This window comes from Mesocricetus auratus, unplaced genomic scaffold (genome assembly GCF_017639785.1).
Source record: "Mesocricetus auratus isolate SY011 unplaced genomic scaffold, BCM_Maur_2.0 Super-Scaffold_100008, whole genome shotgun sequence".
NCBI classification, from domain to species: domain Eukaryota; kingdom Metazoa; phylum Chordata; class Mammalia; order Rodentia; family Cricetidae; genus Mesocricetus; species Mesocricetus auratus.
This window is the reverse complement of record NW_024429192.1, coordinates 77,561,053-77,579,558: the sequence shown is the minus strand read 5'-3', so window position 1 is coordinate 77,579,558 and position 18,506 is coordinate 77,561,053. Positions and strand designations below refer to the sequence as shown.

Here is an 18,506-nt window from a genome sequence, read left to right as displayed (position 1 = left end):
CCACTTGGTAATCATGAGTGCCCAATACTCAGACCCCACCCAGTGGACTAGGGAAGCCCCTAAGAGCATAGCCCACCAAGAGGATCACAGAGGCCCAAGGATGCTGACCTGTGTCTTTCTCATGGAAAGTTAGCATGGTCACTTTGAGTCAGCAGGGCTCGGTGTTCTCTTTAGCTAGGTGTGGAAGAAATCCTCCTAGGGCTTGTTTGCCAAGGCTCCATCCTGGGTCCATCACAGCTACATTCTCCTAGTGGCTGGGGCGTCGGGTGCTACAGCTCATAGGGAAGGGAGCCTCCTCTCTGGCTCACAGTGGACAAACTGACCTTCCAAACGCACACTATCGTTTGGTTTCAGAGAATTCCTGTGAGAATCAGAGTCTCTGAGGCAGGCTATTCTCTAAGAGTGAGACCCTGTCTCAAAGTAAAAGCTAAAATGAGGGCTGAGAATGTGTTCCTGTGGTAAAATGCTTGCCTGGCACGCACAAAGAAAGCTCTGGGTTCTTTCCTTATCACCACATAAACTGAGTGAGAGGGCACATGTTTGTAACCCAGGACTTTAGAGGTGCAGGCAGGAGGATTAAAAGTTCAAGGCCATTCTTGGCTGCAGATCCAACTTGAGTCCAGCCTGGGCTACATGAGACCTTGTCTCAATGAAGAAGAAGGAGAAGAAGGAGAAGGAAAAGAGGAGGAGGAGGAGGAGGAGGAGGAGGAGGAGGGAAGAAAAGAAAAGAAGATGAGAAGAAAAAAAGGAGGAGGAGGAAGAAGAAGAAGAAGAGAAAGAAGAAGAGGAAGAAGAAAACAACCAACAACATAGAACATTCTTCCCAAACCAGTATCAAAGGCATATTGTTCCCATTCCTTCAACTTCTCCAGAGACCCAGTGGCCCCCACATCCCAGGCCTCCATTGCAGACATTGGAATCCAATTTCCCATCATCCTTACCCTGCCAGTCGCATGTGTCCCCAGTGAGACAGATGTGGAATGTATCTGCTGGCTTCCATGGTCCGGGATTACCCAGCTGAGACTCCTGGCTCCACAGAGGCGCCTCAAACACTGTGCAGAAGCAATTCCTATGAGGACAGATGTTTTGCTGGGAAAACCCAAACAGATGTGCAAGCCAGTCTGGATAAACCAGCCGTCTGTGGAACCCTGAACCACTGCATCCCATGACTGTCCCATACAGCCCTGAAATCAGCCCCTCTGCTGCAATCCATACAGGCCTTGGACCACCAGAAAGCAGGACTGAGCTAGGCTCATATCTTGGGAAGCCACTCTTGGGAGCACAGTGCAGGAATGAACAGTGGTCCTGCCAAGGAGACACCCATGCACTGACCATGGCTCCTCCACAGCCCTAATGCTGTCTGGAACTCAGCTCAAGGGCTTGTAATGAAAAATATCTGTTGATAGTAGAGCATGATCTCTGCACCCCCAGGAAACGGGCAGAGTCCAGTCAGGGCAGAGACAGCAGGAGTTGAGGGGTTGCCTTGCATGATGGGGTTAGGCCCTGCTAGGTAAGGGATGTGGAAGAGGCCAGAATAGGATCCTAAGGGCATGTGGGGTGAATTGAGGCTGGTCACATATAGCTTGAATTCCAGTGATAAAATACACATAACAAGAAGTTTACATTTTAAACATATCTACAAAGACAGTTTGGTGGCACTGACTCCCACAGGGAGTGATAGTTTCACATCTGTCAGAATGTCCCAGCTATTTGGGAGGCTGAGGCAAGAGCTTGAGCCCAGGAGTTTAAGACAAGCCTGAATTGGGCAGTGATGTTGCAGGCTTTCGATCCCAATACTCAGGAGGCAGAGGTAGATGGATCTCTGTGAGTTTGAAGCCAGCCAGGGCTACATAAAGAGACCCCGTCTCAATAAAAAATAAATAAATAAGTGACAAGCCTGAGTAATACAGCAAGACCTCATTTCAAACAAGCAAACAAACAAACAAACATGTCCAACATTCACACAGAAAATACACACACAATGCACATACACAATATGCCCACTCACCATGCAGCCAACACAGACACACACATAGGGAAAGCATGTATTTCTCACACAGCACACCATCACTTGCACATACTTGTCTATACTCTCCTGTACACAATACACTCATACATGCAGATCCATCTACTCGGCACACAATCACATGCACACAGCACACACACTCATGGATGCACCCTCATTCACAAACAGCATGTGCACACTTAACACACAAACATACCCAATCATATGAACACAGTGCCTTTACTCACGCACAGGATAGCATGCACTCTCTCATGCACACACACAGTATATACCATACAGCATTGATACTTATGGGTACATAACACAGATACCCACACAGCATCACACAACTGCTCACACACTTGTGCACATAGCACAAGCACCCATGTTTGTACAACACACACACAAAATACTTGCATGCGTGCCCCTAAGCAGCACCCGCATTCTTGCATACACGTCACATACACTCGTGTGTACACACGCAGCACACTGGGTTGCTGGCTGGAGCAGCTGGTGGAACTCCCCTGGCGTTAGGAGACCTGAGATCTGGGCGTGGTGGTGGCTATGGATCTCTGAGAGAACAACCAGACCTCCATTTGAGTTTCTCCCCTATCCGGCAGGAGGCTTGGCAGGTGGAGAGGCCATAACTGGACAAGAAAAATAGAGTATGGCAGAGGCAGGAAGCTGTGCCTATCAGGCACCTGATGCACTCTGGACTTGTAGATGCGGGACATTAGTCCCAGGCTGTGTCAAAGGGCTAACTGCCTGTGCAAGCCCCACCCAGCTGCACCTGGAGAACAAGTATCCTTGGGGCCTGTGTTCTCCTGGGTTGAAAGTAAAAGTAGGGCAAGGCGTATCTCGTTTGTAGGGGTGAATATATTGCCATTTAGAGCCTGGGACTCACTTGGACAAGGTGACTTCAGGGCTCCAGATACCATGGCTATAGAGGAGGAGGGTTCCTGGCACATCCAACCCATAATAGATGAAGGGACAAAGTCAGTTGTGGCAGCACCCTTTGGGAAGACCTTCCAGGGCCTCAATGAGTAGATGAAAGGTGATGGAGATCCTTTTGGAGTAGGTTCTGGAACTCTCTGTTGGTCGGGTAGGGATGGAAGAAAGCCAGAAGGAGGGCAGTGGGGTGTGGACCGTGGTGGGTAGAGGTGGCAGGGACAGAATCACTGGGCTCAGGTACTTCTGGATGGCAGGTATTATTGGGTGGTCAGCCAGGATGGGGGAAATGATGGGGGAGATGAGCAAGGGGGGTTCTGTCTAAGGGGAAGTCAGAAAGAGGAGCCCATCTATAGAGGTCAGCAAGGGTGTCCATCTATGGGACAGAACAGCAGGGGGTTCCATTATTAGCAGGGACAATGCGCCACCAAGAGCAGGAAGGTGAGAGAAGATGAGGGCCATTGAGGATGATGTCAGTCAGGATGGGGGAGCTTTGGTGGAGGTCAGTAGGAATGGGAGCCACTGATGTGGGGTCAGCTGGGATAGGGACCGGTGTTCAGGAGGAGTTCAGCAGATAGGGCCACGGATGCTCTGAAGATGAGCTGGGGTATGCATTCAAAAGCAGACACTGGGCCTCACCCAGGAGATGAGGCCATGGGCTCCCCAGATGGAGCTTGGTGCCTCATGCCCACCCCAGCAACCCAGTGCTAGTCTAGAACATTCACTTTACCTCTGCTTGGCCGAGTTTTCCAGAGGCCAGTGTGTAAGGCCGGTGTGCAGCCTGCTTCTCCAGCAGATGGTGAGGTGTGGTGGGGTGGGGACGGGAAAGGAACCTCAGAAGGGCACAGGGAGCAGGGCCCTACATGGCCAGTGGTGCCCACATACTGTCTCTTGCCCCTACCTTTGTCTTGCTGACCCCTGCATGCCATGTCTACCTGCCCTGGAGTTCTGGAACTTCATTAGAGCCACTGTTTGTACACCTGCTGGACAGACTCAACCTTGGGGTATGTGTGACAGAGACTGACCCTGCAGAAGGGGACCCTCTCACAGGGGCTTTGACTGCTCGGAGCTATGCGCCCCAGGCCCTCATTGGCACCTGTCCCCATCCTGAGAGTTGTGGCGCCGGAATCCAAGTTAATGTCTGTTTTCCCACTGGAGCTGCTGGGCCGTGCCTCTGCCATGGCCCAGACCTCACGGATGAACCATTAAACACTGGCACAAAAGCTGACCTCGGCCGCCCACCAGGCTGGTGTGTTTGCTCAGTTGTCGAAAGGACAGGCTGTAGCCAGCCGTGTTACAGACAGGCAGCCGAGCGAGGCACGAGGGGAGGGCGGATCAGGGCACCTTCGCCCATGAGAGCCCAAGCTGCTTAAGGTAGGAGAAGCTACTCAATCAGCAGGAGCTCTAGGGAAAGTCACGGGCGGGGGGAGCTCCCCCCTCCCCCCCCCCACGCAGACCGGCTTTGTACAGGGTGGGGGTGGGGTGGAGGAGCTATAGTTGAAATCAGCTTCCACGTGGAAAACTGTTAATTGTGGTGATCGCTTTCCTTAAAACCTATACATGCTCTTGAAAAAAACCAAAGCAAAGCAAAGCAAAACAAACAAACAAACAAACAAACAAAACCACAGAAACCTACAGGTGTGGAGGCAGGTCTACATGTGCAGGGTTGTGAGTTCGATCCTCAGCACTACAGGAGGAAAAAAAGCCTTACATGTTAAACTAGATGTTGTGGTACATGCCAGTTAGCCCAGAACCTGGGAAAATGAAGCAGGAAGGCTAGAAGTTAAGGTCAGCCTGGTCTATGGAATGGATTTGAGGCTAGCCTCATCAACATACTAAACTTTGTCTCATAAAACCAAAACTAAAACCAAACCTGGAAGCTGGTTGTCATCCTCCGTCAGCCTGGGCTACAAGGGAACCCATCTCAAATAATAATAATAGTAATAAGATAATGATAATGATAAATAATGATTTGGGAGGTTGGACATGGTAGAGCCCTTGGGAAATTGAGGTATAGTATCAAAAGTCTGAGGGCAGCCTGGGCTACATGGCAAACTCCTGTCTCAAAATTAAAACAAGTCTTCTGGGATATGTTCCCCAGGCAGAGGTTACCTCCATCCATGTCCATGTGTGTGTGATATGTGAGTTCAGTCTTGGCATCCATGTAGATAAAAATGAGTTATGAGTACACACAGCAGCTGCAGGCTAGCCCTGAATCCCTGGAGTGGGACAGCTTTCATGACACTGAGGACAAGCCCATGGCTTCCATCTTCCTCCTCATCACTCATGGTCTCATCACCCCACTCCCAGTGGAGCTGTTTCTGGGGTCTCTGGGGTAGGCAGATCTTATCCATGCAGGGTATGGGCTACCCTCCATTCACAGCATGGGCATGCATGAGCCCCAAACACATGCATGTGTCTATGTGCTTGCATGACTTTGTGGGTGCTGGGCCTCTATGAGTATTGGTTCCCATTTGCACGCATATCTCCATATGCACAGGTGTGTGTCCCCATGTGTGTGAGTGTCCCCATGGGCACCCCTGTCCCCATGGGCCTCCAGCATGTTTGCAATGCACCTCCCACATCTGTCTCCAATGGCTTGTGTCACTTTTCATTTATGGATGGTAGGACCCACTGCCATGTATGGAAATGAAACTAAGATTCTTTTAAAAGATATTTCTTTAAATAAAGCAAATAGTTTCGCCTGTTCCCTGTTCGGGAGCGGAGGGTTGGTAGCCTCAGATGTGCACGGGGTCTGGCTCCTCCCCGGTCAGGCTCAGTTCCTTGCTGTCCATGTGCAGGGTGCTTCTCACCCAAATGCCTTTTGATTCTCCACTCCTCAGCTGGTCTCTGGCTGTTTCTGGACGTGGACTTTCCTGCTTATACTGGTGTGGGTCCCAGGCGGAGGTCTTAAGTTGGGACACTTCCTTGCGGGTGCTGAGAAAACATGGCCACCTGCCCCAAGTAGGCCCTTGCTGACACCCTGAGATTGCCCTATTGTCAATGTTTTCCCCTCTTCACCCTCCTCATCTCCCTATTCCCACCTTGGCCTGTTACCAGCTGCTTCTCACTCTCTGGGAGGATTCTGCATTGCTGGATGATAGCTCTTGCTCTATGGTCACTTTGTGGCTAGGCCTACTTGACTGCCCTCCTAACCTACTCCCTCAGTGTCCCCAGTGTCTGGATTCACGACTTGATTTTCACTGGATGCTTAAGGATCTCTCCAGCAGAGGTGAGGGTCCCAGTCACTTCTCAATTCACCCTGGAGAGATGGACGTCGTGAAAGGGAGGGGCTTCAGGGCCAAGGCTGTGACTGGTGAGCAGCTATGAGAACCAACTAGGCGAGAAGATGTCTTCTCCCAGGAACTGGCTCCCAAATAGACCTGGCTTCCCCCAACTCCACCTCTGAGAGCTGGGCTTCCCTATTAGAAGCTACCACATTAGAATCTGAAAAATGTCTGGGGAAGGGTTAGGAAGGTGACTTAGTTGACGAAGGGCTTGCTTTATAAACGAGAGGACCTGACTGATTCAGAAACCACCTAAAAGCCAATAGTGGTGGCATGCACCACTATAATCCCTACACAGGGAAGGTGGAGACAGGAGGATTCCTGGGGCCTGCTGGCCAGCCACTCTAGCTGAACTGGTGAGCTGCAGGGTCAGCGAGAGACCCCTGTCTCAAAAAATAAAGTGGACAGTGATTGAGGAAGACACTCAGTTCAACTTGTGGTCTTCACGTGCAGGGCTGCAAGATACGGAAAGGGAACTGGGGGACCTGGCCTTGTAGCGGTAGATCCCACGTGGTCCTCACTGTCTTCCTTCTTAGGAAAGTCACACTTCCTCCTTAATGTTGTAGGGGGGGAGAAAAAACTTTTTTTAAGTCACAGCAGTTAAAAGGAAATTTGTTGTCTGTAACCACGCCCGTCACAGGCACCCAGGAGTGACGATTCCCCTGCATCACCCCTGAGCTCTGCCACGGATCTTCAGCTGAACTGGGATCTTCAATGAGGAACTTGGAGACTATGAGCCAGCAATTTGGCATGGGTGTTTTCCAGGCCTGGGTTCTAGACATGTCCTCTAGGATGTCTGGTCATTTCTGTGGCGACTAGGAACACAGAATAGACCTTGAATTGGGAGTGTTTTTTCTTTTCCCCTGGGAGCATGTGGAGGGAGCATACTGCTTTCTGGCTTCACAGACATGGGGCTTTAGGGTGAGGAATGTGACAGTTATGTTCCAGACAGTGTATTAGTCAGAGCAACAAAGGAGCTGCTATAACAAAGAGCCCCATAGCAACACAACAGGAGGAACAGGGATGTCTCTTTCTGTCCCACAGGATCTGGGGGCCCAAAGCATGGGTGTTCCAGCCAACCTTCCTTCCTTCAAGAAGGGTTCCCATGTTATGTGTAGAAGGCACAGAGTCCCCTGCCCCTGCTGGCACCCTGCTTGACCACTTCTGCTCTCCTCTCCTCCCTCACCCACCTCTGCGTCTTGCCAGCTTCTCCTGCATCCCTGGTTGACTCCTTTTAGCTTCTGGAGCTCAGCTTCATGGTCACTTGGTGTCTTAGTGGTACTGACTATGTCCCTTGGGGCTCCCTCTGTCTGAGTCTGTGGATTGACTGCTCTGTCTTCTAACATTTACTGTATGCTGACCCTTTGAGGGCAGGGGCATGCCTGCACGTTCCCTGAAGTATTCCCAACCCTGGAGAGGCACACAACACACAGTTGCTGATTCTGTCGTCTGAGTCTACCAGGTAGAGGCTTCATGTACATTTCATACTCACGGACACCTTTCATGGGTGTTTCTGTGACCATCCCCAGCTCACTTGCGAAGAAACTTGAGTTGACATAGGTTCCCTTCATTTATTTGCTAATGGTATAGGGATGGCATCTGGTGACTCCCAGAGCCATGGCAGTTTTTGTTCCATCATGAGGCACCTGGTAGAGGACTGGAAGACCGGGCACCTTGCTGAGATTCAGGAAGAACAAGCTGGGATCCCTTAAGTTCCCCACCTGTTTTGTTTGTTTGTTTGTTTGTTTGTTTTTTCAGCATGTAGCAACATCAAGTTGACTTTCTGTTTGTTTGGGTTTTTTGATGTCTGTCTGTCTCTGTCTCTCTCTGTCTCTCTCTGTCTCTGTCTCTGTCTCTCTCTCTCTGTATGTATGTATGTGTGTGTGTTGCTATGTAGCTCTGGCTATCTTTGAATTTGAGATCCTCCTGCCCTCCCTTGAGAATTCTGGGATTAAGGACTGGTGAGATAGTTTAGTGGGCTAAGATAGCACTCGTCACCACGCATGATGACCTAAATTTGATCCCGGGGATCCATATGGTGGAAAGAGAGAACTAAATGCTGGTATGATAGGTTCATGCCAGTACACCAGCTCCCCAGGCCAGCATACCCCACCCTGGGTTTGTGTGTATTTATACATGTGTGTATGGGTGGGGGTGGGTGCAAGTGTGGGAGGAATGTGCATGTGTGTGTGTGTACAAGTGTCTTAGTTAGGGTTTCTATTGTTCTGAAGAGGAATCATGACCAATTGTTATAAATGAAAACATTTGTTTGAGGCTGGCTTACAGTTTCAGAGGTTTAGTTCATTATCAATATGCTGGGACATGGCACCATGCAGGCAGACATGGTGCTGGAGAAGGAGCTGAGAGTCCTACATCTTGATCTACAGGCTACAGGAAATGAATTGTCACACTGGGCATAGCTTAAGCATAGGAGACCTCAAAGCTTACCCCTTCAGTGACGCACTTCCTCCAACAAAGCCACACCTCCTGATTGTGCCACTCCCTATGAGTTTATGGGAACCAGTTACGCTCAAACTACCACAACAAGTGAATGCAGAGGCCTCAGGGGCCGTCCACCTTGGTTTTTAAGACAGGGCCTCTCACTGGCCTAGGGATGGACAATTAAGACTAGGCTGGCCAGCCAGTGAGCCCTAGAGATCTCCCTAACTCTGCCTTTGTTTCTGTCAGGAGGCTGACATGGGTGCTGGGAACTGAACTCAGGTCCCCTGGAAGAGCAGCGAGTGTTCTTAACCACTGAATCATTGCTCTGACCCAAATGAATTACTTTAAAAAATGACTTTTTTTTAATGTGTGGAGGGGTGTAATGCATGTGTAGAGATTCAAAAGCACCGAGATTATAAGTTTAGGCCACCAAGTCCAGCTCTAAGTGAATGCTGAGGGTCATGTGGCAAACACTGTACAGACTAAACTTTCCCCAACACCAATCCCCAGCTCTGACGTTAAGGCCTGGAAGCCCCAGCACAAACCTCTATCCCCGGTCCTAACACAGCAAAGTCAGCTCAGGAGCCCACCACAGTGAGCTGTCCTGACAGCTGGGGATAATCTCTTCTGTTGGGGCCCTGGTGGGCATGAGCATGCGCTCCTCGCCCGTGCTCGCTGCTCACACTAGCAGCCTCGGAGTGGTCTCATGTTTACATGCTCCACTCCATCCATCAGCCCGATTCGTAAACATGCAGAGGCCCGGGAGCCAGGTTGGGGGTCCTGTTTCCGGGGTTGCTAAGGGTACCTGGGAACTCCAGGCACTGTGGGCACCAGCTGCTGACCTGGGAGTCGTCATTAAGCCAGGCACAGCCTGACCACAGACTCTATCAAGACTGGGTCTGAGTGAGCCTGGGTGATGAAGCTCATCTTGCCATGGAGTGCTGTCTATGCCTAGAGAGTGGCCTTGGGGGTGGCACCTGGATATTTTGGCATGGTGGGTAACCCTTGAGACCTAGCAACACCCACATGGAGGCTGTGGGGACCAGGAACCTCAATATCCCTGCGGGTGTTGAATGAGATGCAGAAGCCCTGGGGCAGCTGCCTCAGGGACATGGAGGCTGATGAGAGTCTGTGGAAACTCAGAGCTAAACTCTGGATCACACACACTGATGCTCAGTGTCAAGCTCAGTGTTGTGTTTGGAAAGGATAGCTCAGGCTGTTCTTGAAAGCTCTGTGAAGCCTAGGATGACCTTGAATTTTCTGTCCTTGCACTTGTTTCCTGAGTGCTGAGATTGTAGATTTGGTCTACACCTGGCCTGCCTGCCTGCCTGCCTGCCTGCCTGCCTGCCTGCCTGCCTGCCTGCCTGCCTGCCTGCCTGCCTCCCTCCCTCCCTCCCTCCCTCCCTCCCTCCCTCCCTCCCTCCCTCCCTCCCTCCCTCCCTCCCTCCCTCCCTCCCTCCCTCCCTCCCTCCCTCTCTCCCTCCCTCCCTCCCTTCCTTCTTTTGTGAGTTTGTGCAAGTGTCTGCTACATATGTGTGGATATCTATGGGGTCCAGAAGAAGGCGGTGGGTTCCCTAGGAACTGGATTTACAGGCAGTTTTGGGTCATGTGACATGGAGGAAGGTCTTTTGGAAGAACATCAATTGCTCTTACCCACTGGACCATCTCTCTAGCCTCCCCCACCCCTGCCTCTTTTCTAACATTTACTTATTTGTGAAGAGGTGATGCACGTGTGGAGGTCAAAGGATAACTTTTGGGGGACAGTTCCTTTCTTATACTGTGTGGGTCTTAAAGATCAAACTCAGGTCATTAGACTTGATCACAAGTGACTTTACCCACAGAGCCAACTCAAGGTCTCTTTTTCCCATTTTTTTGTGAGCTTTTTTTGTTGTTATCTTTGTTGTTTTGCTTTGGCTTTGTTTATTGGTCAGTGTCTCACTATGTAGCCCAGAATGGCCTCAAACTCACAGCAACCCCCCTGCCCCGGCTTCCTAAGAGCTGGGATTCTAGATATGAATCACCACACCTGGCTTGGATGTTCTCTGCTATTGGGAGTTACTGACAATGCTGAAAGCCATTCTCCGCCTTCCTAAGTCCTGAAGGTGACAGGTGCGGATACTGACTCTGGAAGGGTTTGCCTAGAAGCAGCCATGGTCCAACCATGTGTGGTGCCCATCTCAGGTAGCAGAATGTGTGAGCACAGGAGGCATTTGGCTGCCCAGACGTCCTGGGTGCCCTGGCCTTGTTTTTAATGTTCCCAGAGGCCACTGACCTACTGCAGCTGCCTTGTTAATCATTGAGCCAGCTTCATCTGTAGAACCGCTGCCCTCTTGGGAGAAAGGAGGGGCTGCATAGCTCAGCAGGTGTGTGACCCTGAGACCATGCTCCTCCCTGCCTCCCTGGAACCCCCCCCCCAACGTGGTGGGACAACTCATTGTCCTTAGGCTGCAGCCCAAGGTCAGCTCTCAGCATAGTGACAAAGCACTGGCACCCTTGGGGCCATCCCCACAGTCACCACCAAGGCCTCTGGGGGAGGTGCTGGGTAGGTCCCCATTTGGGGGAGCTTCTGTTGTGTCAGTAAAAGCAGGGTTCAGACAGGACCCTCTAAGCCTGTAAGTGTTTGGGAGGATGCATTAGCAAGCCAGCAACTTAGAGCTCAGATCTCATGGGTGTCTGCCTCCCAGAAGGCCTGGTGGACCCGAAAAGGAGGAGGGAGAAACCAGTGTAGTTAAGGATGAAAGCAGCTACAGCTACATGGAGGGAAGGAGCCAGGAAGAAGGGACAAACAGGCAGTGGCTCCTACTGCAGACTCCCCATGTGACCCTCCAACAAGTGACCCCCAACACATGCCCATCAAAGCAAGTGATGCCCAAAATGTGATGTACCCCAATAAGCAGCTTCCAATCTGCCCCCCTAACAACTGACCTCTCCACACTTGGTTGACTCGTGCCTGTCCCCTCCCCCACAGGGCACTGCTTCTGTCCTCCAGCGACGATCCCTGAATGAGGAGTATGTGGAAGTGGGGCGCCTTGGGCCCTCTGACTACTTTGGTGAGTTGGGGTCCCCACATCTCATTTGGGGCCCTGGGTCAGGAGCTGCATGGGTTTCGTGAGACCCCAGGGTGGCTCTGGGGGTTAGGGCAAGTCCGTTGTCACCTCAAACTGAGATCCAGGACTGACCTGAGACCACAAGAGTGACAGTCCTGGGGGCCAGCTGCCGGTGCGGGAGAGCAGAGCCCTGGAGAGAGACGCAGAAACCATAAGCTGTCCCCTGTAACTGCCAAGAAAGAAGGTCCTGAGTATATCCAGAATGTTCTCACAGTTGGAACTAGGTCATGAGGAGGCCTGGGCCACATCACAGTGTCTAATGCATGTGGGGCTGCTAGGCAGATCCCAGGACAATGCTAACTAGACTTGAATTTCAGATAAATAACACAGTTTTTCTTGGTGTGTGTGTTGCGGGGGGGGGGCTGAGAAAGTCTCATGCAAGCCAGGTTGGCTTCAAACTCGATGTGTAACTGAGGATGACCTTGGGTTCTCCATTCTCCTGCCTCTGCCTCCTGAGTGCTGGGTTCATAGGTGTGTTTCACCATGCCTGGTTTATGCAGGGCTGGGATGGAACCCAGGGCTCTGTGCATGCTTTGCAAGTACTGTACCAATGAGCTGCATCCCCAGCCCCAAATGTGTTGGCTCATATAAAAATATTCCAAGTATTTCACGGGACATACGTAAGCTAGGGGAGAGTTTGCGCCAGACTGACTTGTACAGGACTTGCCATCCTAGCTTCAGGAATGCTGATGGCATATTCATGGCCTGTCCTAGGCAACTTATTGAGATCCTGTCTCTAAATAAAAAAAGAAATCCATTTTTAATGGGCCCAGGCTGTCACTCAGTGGTAGCATGCTTGGGTATACATATAGGAAGCTGTGTTCAGTCCCCAGGTAAATACATTCAGAGACAGACAGACAGGCAGGCAGGCAGGCAGACAGACAGACAGACAGACAGACAGACAGACACACACACACACACACACACACACACACACACACACACACACACACACACACGCTACATTTATAATTCAAGACCAGGGCTAAAGATTCATGGATTCAATCCCCAGCACTGAATATACCAGGTATGATAGTACAGTTTGAAATCTCCAGTACTCAGGAGGAGACAAGAGGATCAGAAGTTCAAAGTCATCTTCAACTCCATAACGAATGAGTTCTAGGCCAGCCTGGAAGATATGAGACTCTGTCTCAATGAAAGAAGGAAGAGAAGGAGGAAGAAAATGCAGGTTAACCCGGCATCCCACTGGGAATGAAGGCCATTCTATGCCTTGACTTTCTTCTCTCGTCCCTCCAGGGGAGATTGCACTGCTCCTGAACCGGCCCCGTGCAGCCACTGTGGTGGCCCGGGGTCCCCTCAAGTGTGTGAAGTTGGACCGGCCTCGTTTTGAGCGAGTCCTGGGCCCCTGCTCTGAAATCCTGAAGAGAAACATCCAGCGTTACAACAGCTTCATCTCCCTCACTGTCTGAGCTTGCATTACACCTGCACCCTTGTGGGGGCTCCTATTGTGGCCCTGTGACCCATTCCCCATGCCAGGGGCCTGGGAGCTGCTGGTTAGCAGCTGGGTGGGGCTGGTGCCTGGCACGGAGCCTCTCCCTTCTCTGGACTCACTTTTGGAATAAATAACCATCTTGTGCATTTTAAAAATAAAGGGCAAGAGACAACTCCATCCCCAGACCAGGAAAGTGATGGCTGGCTCCCCCACAGTGGCCCTGCAGCCTTATCTTTGGGATCACCATATCCCCTCTTCAAGTCTTCTGGGAATTCTTATCTGGTCTCCATACTCGAACTGGCCCTGTGTCCTGCTAGGTCTCAAGAGGGGGATCACAGCTATCCTTGTAGCTTTCCCCCAGAGCTGGAAGATATCAGGACACTGTCCCTGGTCCCTCTGAGATTCTCCCAGGTCTAGGCCCAGGTGTAGGACAGATTATGTCAAATGGAGGTGTCCTTAAATGGACACTCAGGCTTGAGAGCAGAAACAGAGTGTGAGGAAAGACATTCTTGATCCCTGCCCACTACCCCCAATTCCCAGGGGGGCATAACGGACCCAAATAGATCCCAGCCTCCTAATTGAGGATTGAGCTATAGCCCCCAGAAAGTCAGGAGGTAGTGGCTTAAACCAGTCACTTGCCCTCACGGCTCTTGGAAAGTCCATTTCCGGGTAGGCTGGACATCCTGATCTCATGTCAGGACAGTTGGCCAAGCCTGTGACCCCTCACTGGCTGGACGCCCAGATTGGGCAGGAAGCATGGCTGATGCTGGGGCTTTCCAAAAGTGGTGAGTCTGGGCTGAGTCCCCATCTCCTGGAGGTCAGGAGCCATGGTTCTGCCAACCTGCCTATTGGAAACCCCAAGGGACAGCAAGGAACTCCAGCTTGCTGGTTAAAGCTGTGGGCATTGAGCCTCCCCCAGAATCGTTGTGTAAAACCCGAGTCCCTGCCCGGAACCCAAAGCATCTCTCACTTGAGTCTCTCTTCTCCCTTACATGGGGGGAAAATGTACTGGAACCAGGCTTGACCCCATACACTGAACCATCAATACCCTGTCCCCAGTGCAGTGTGATATGAGCCATCCAGGCCTGAGAGCCACATGAGTATCCACAACTGCTCAGTGTCCCTTGGGTAATCGGCATGTCATGAGACAGTGTGATCAATCTCTCCTTTCCCTTGCTGTGCACGTCTAGGGAGGTGATTTTTCCAGCTGGCCATCAGCTCCTCCCTGTGTGGCCCTGGCCGTGTGTGTCCTGCCTGCACCGTGGACTATCTGTGGATTCTGTGGACCTGCTCCTCCATTCCCTATTTATGTCACCAAGTGCTGCATGAGCTATTAAATGTGCAATGAAGAACTCTTTCCCGACCTGGGAGGCCTCTGTCTAAATTTTTTGTAGATATGTTGGTTTTCTTACCTGCTCTGGCATTTCCAAGCCATTAACACTGAGCCAGGGAGGGTTGGCTCAGCAGGTAAAGTGCTTTTCAGGCAATTGGGAAGACCTGAGTTCAAATCTCCAGAGCCCATGTAAACCCAGACAAGGTATCAGTTGTCTATAATTCCAGGTGGGATAGGCAAACAGGAGAAACCCTAGACATGCTCAGACCAGTTAGCCTGGTGTACCTAACTCTAAATAAGAGAACTTGTTCCAAAACCAGGTGGAAGGTAAGTACAACTTCTGACCTTTGACCTACACATGTATGTCATGGCACACTGGAACACACACGCACACATGTGCACTTTAAAAATCATTAAGCTGAACAGGAATGGTGGTGTGTGCCTTTAATCCCAGCATTTGGGAAGCAGAGACAGGAGGATCTCTGAGTTCGAGGCTGGCCTGGTCTACAGAGCAAGTGCCAGGACTACCAGGGCTACACAGAGAAACCCTGTCTCAATAAACAAAACAAATAAACAAAATCACTAAAGCTGAGCCTGGCTCAGTAGTAAAACACCTGCCTAGAATCCCCCAGTGAGGGGTTGGAGGTGTGACTCAGTGGTAGAGCACCTGCCTAGAATCCCCCAGTGAGGGGTTGGAGGTGTGACTCAGTGGTAGAGTACCTGCCTATAATTCTCCAGTGAGGGGTTAGGGGTATGGTTCAGTGATAGAGCACCTGTCTAGAATCCCCCAGGATTAGGGTGGGGTGTGGCTCAGTGGTAGAGCACTACCTAACATGTGGGTTCAATATCTCATGCTGCAGAAACAAGTAAATAAAAAGTAAAAGTTAAAATGGCAAATGTTTTTGTCATTATCTGCATGCACAGTATGCTGCACCCATCACTATACCCTCCTACAGAGCTTTATCTTCCTACCCCAAACCCCACACCTTAGACATGAACTCCCCATCCCCACCCATCCCTTCTACCTTCTGTAACTCCATGTATCCAAACCAGTCTATCAGTCATATCTATCAATCTGTCTGTCTGTCTGTCTGTTCATCCATCCATCCATCCATCCATCCATCCATCATCTATCTATTATCTGTCTGTTTGTACAGAGTCTCACTATAGAGCTCAGGCTGGCTCCAAGCTCATGAAATCCTCCTGTCTCAGATTCTTGAGGAGCTGGGCTTATAGGCCTGTATCACCATGCCTGGCTAACTAGTTTCATTTCAACATTGTCAGTTCAAATGGGAATCCATGTTGTCCATACCCCTGTTTACCTCATCCTAGGATGGGCAAGTGGACAGGACTCAGCGCCAACCTTGTACCACGTCTGATTCTCTATGGTTCCCTATATTGTAGGGATGGTGCCATGCTGTTGCCAGTTTGAAGGGTTGATTAAACTTCCTGAGGGAAGAGATTATCTGGTGCCAATGGCCAAATTACTCATGGGCACACATGGGGTCTGGGATAGAGAACACGTCTCCATTTCATTCTGGCCTCTGCCCCTTGCTAGCTGTGGTGGGCCATTTGCTTGCCTTGGAGGTGCGCAGACTGTCTGGTGAATTGTTCTTCCTCTCCTCCGTTGTTTATGCAGGCCTTCCTCAGGGAATTCACACGAGTTCACTGTTCATTCACTCCTTGGTTCTTTTCCACAGTCCTGAGTCCTTTCTAGGAGTCTTCAGTTATAAGCCACTTCCCCTGCCAAAACCATTTCCTTGAGGCCAGGCCTTTCTGACCAAAGGACTATGAAGACAGAGGCCTTTTGTGGCTGCATGCCAGCAGGTGGGGCTCAGCCCTGCTGGGATGATGGCCTTGGCTGGCCCTTCCAGACAGTGGACAGTCCTGACCTTGGCTGGCTGTTTGACTGTCTATGGACAGTCCTGACCTCACTCCCCCAGCTCCACTGAATCAGCTGGGCTGGCTGTGGTGACTCACTTTGAGGTCAGGTCCCTGGCTAGATGCTGAGGAGACTAGCAGCTCTCCTGCAAGACTGGGACTGGGTGATTTCACATCCGGGGTACCCAGCTTTAGATCTAGCCCCCCCCAACTCCAAGTTAGTTGCACTTCCTCTGAGCTCAGCCGGCCCTGGTCCTGCTAGGAAGTCTTCATTGACCCCAGTCTGGCAGCCTGCTATCTGAGCTTGCTTCCGGGACGTCACCAAATTTGGGAAGCTGGTGCCTGAGCCCTCCACCATCTCCAGCTCCAGTTGGTTGGTGATGATACTTCTTCATCCTGTCTGTGTCCAGTCTGTGCAAACAGATCAGGAGGCCAGCCTGGGTAACAATGTGGCACTGTCTTAAATAAAAATAAAAACAAATGTAGGCTGTATGTGCAAATTTTAAATAAAAATAAAAACAAATGTAGGTGGTGCATGGCTTTAATGCCAGCACTCAGGAGGCAGAAGCAGGAGGATCTCTATGAGTATGAATGTAGGCTGGTTCTGGTGGTGCATGGCTTTAATGCCAGCACTCAGGAGGCAGAAGCAGGAGGATCTCTATGAGTATGAAGCCATCCTGGTCTATATAGCAAGTTTCAGGTCAGTCAAGGGTACCTATATAGTGAGATCCTGTCTCAAAAATGAAAACAAAAAGTCTCAAACAAATGTAAAATGATGGCTGGTGGTGTAGCTTAGGACAGTACTTGCCTAGCACATGGAAGGACCCATAGATTATAGGAGCACACCATCACACCTGACTTGATCCATGAGTGCTGGGACTTAACTTGGATTCCCCTGTTTGCACATAAAACACTTTACCTACTGAACCATCCCCCCAACCCCATTGCTCTCTTTTGAGACAGGGTCTCTCACTAGTCGGAATCTGATTTGCTTAGTAGGCTAGCTAGGCTGGCTGGCCATGGAGCCCTAGGGGTCCTCCACATTCCCAGCACTGGGCTTACAAGTATACCCCTCCCTCCCTCCCTCCCTCCCTTCCTCCTTCCTTCCTTTCTTTTTCTTTCTCTCTCTCTTTCTTTGACAGTGTCAGTGTGTAGTCCAGATTTGAGGTTGTCCCCTTTCGGCTTCCCAGATGCTGGGATTATAGGCATGTAGCACCATGCTTGGTTCCTAGTTTTCTTTCTTTTTAGGTGGGGTGGGGGTGGGGAAGTGGGGGGTGTTTTCAAGACAGGGTTTCTCTGAGTATCTCTAGCTGTCCTGGAACTCAAGCTGTAGACCAGGCTGGCTTTGAACTCACCTGCCTCTGCCTCCAGAGTGCTGGGATTAGATATATGTGCCACTACCGCCCAGCTATGATCCTAGTTTTTATTAGCTGTTTGGCATAAGGCAAATTGCTAACCTCTCTGAGCTTTGATGTTCTTATCCGTGAATTGGGAGAAATAATTGCCTCTCATGCTTGATTTTAGCATGGCATGAGATTGTAGGTAAGGTATGCTAACCCAGTAAAAGAAACTCAGACTTGAAATTGCCATTGCATGGGACATCAAACCCTATCATCACCCGAGCACATCGATTGTAGCACCCAGTCTCTAGACCCAAAGTGGCCAGGTGTGACCCTAATGTCCTACTTGGAGGGGCCTTTGTTTTGTCTACCTTAGTCCAAAGGAGCTATCCTCCTCTCTCCTCCTGGAACATCATTCTTTAGGGGTCCACTGGTGGATCTGCCATAGGTAAAGATGCCCTGGCCTTCTCAGAGACCCTTGTGAGTGAGACAGCTATCTTCAGGAAGGTGACTTTCCATGCATCTGTCCTTCCATCTCATGATATAACTTCCATGGTATGACCTTATGGGTTCTGTGGAGAGGGACCCAGACAGGCCCAGGAGGGTAAGTTGTCTACTCCATGAGGTCTGAGGACCTGCTGTTGGGTACAACCATGATCTGAATAGCCCACAGCAGGCCCCAGGATGTAACTCCCAATGGGTGGATGCTG

General features: G+C 50.7%; 1 protein-coding gene across 1 annotated transcript in view; it reads left to right on the top strand.

Annotated features, from left to right (window-relative positions):
• Prkar1b (protein kinase cAMP-dependent type I regulatory subunit beta) overlaps positions 1-14,594 on the top strand; it is a 111,470-nt gene extending 96,876 nt beyond the window's left edge. The window contains 2 exon segments of the mRNA XM_005080001.4: positions 11,651-11,732; positions 13,047-14,594. Coding sequence (XP_005080058.1) covers positions 11,651-11,732; positions 13,047-13,219 — 255 coding nt within the window. The 3' untranslated portion in view covers positions 13,220-14,594.
• Positions 14,595-18,506: the final 3,912 nt, after the last annotated feature.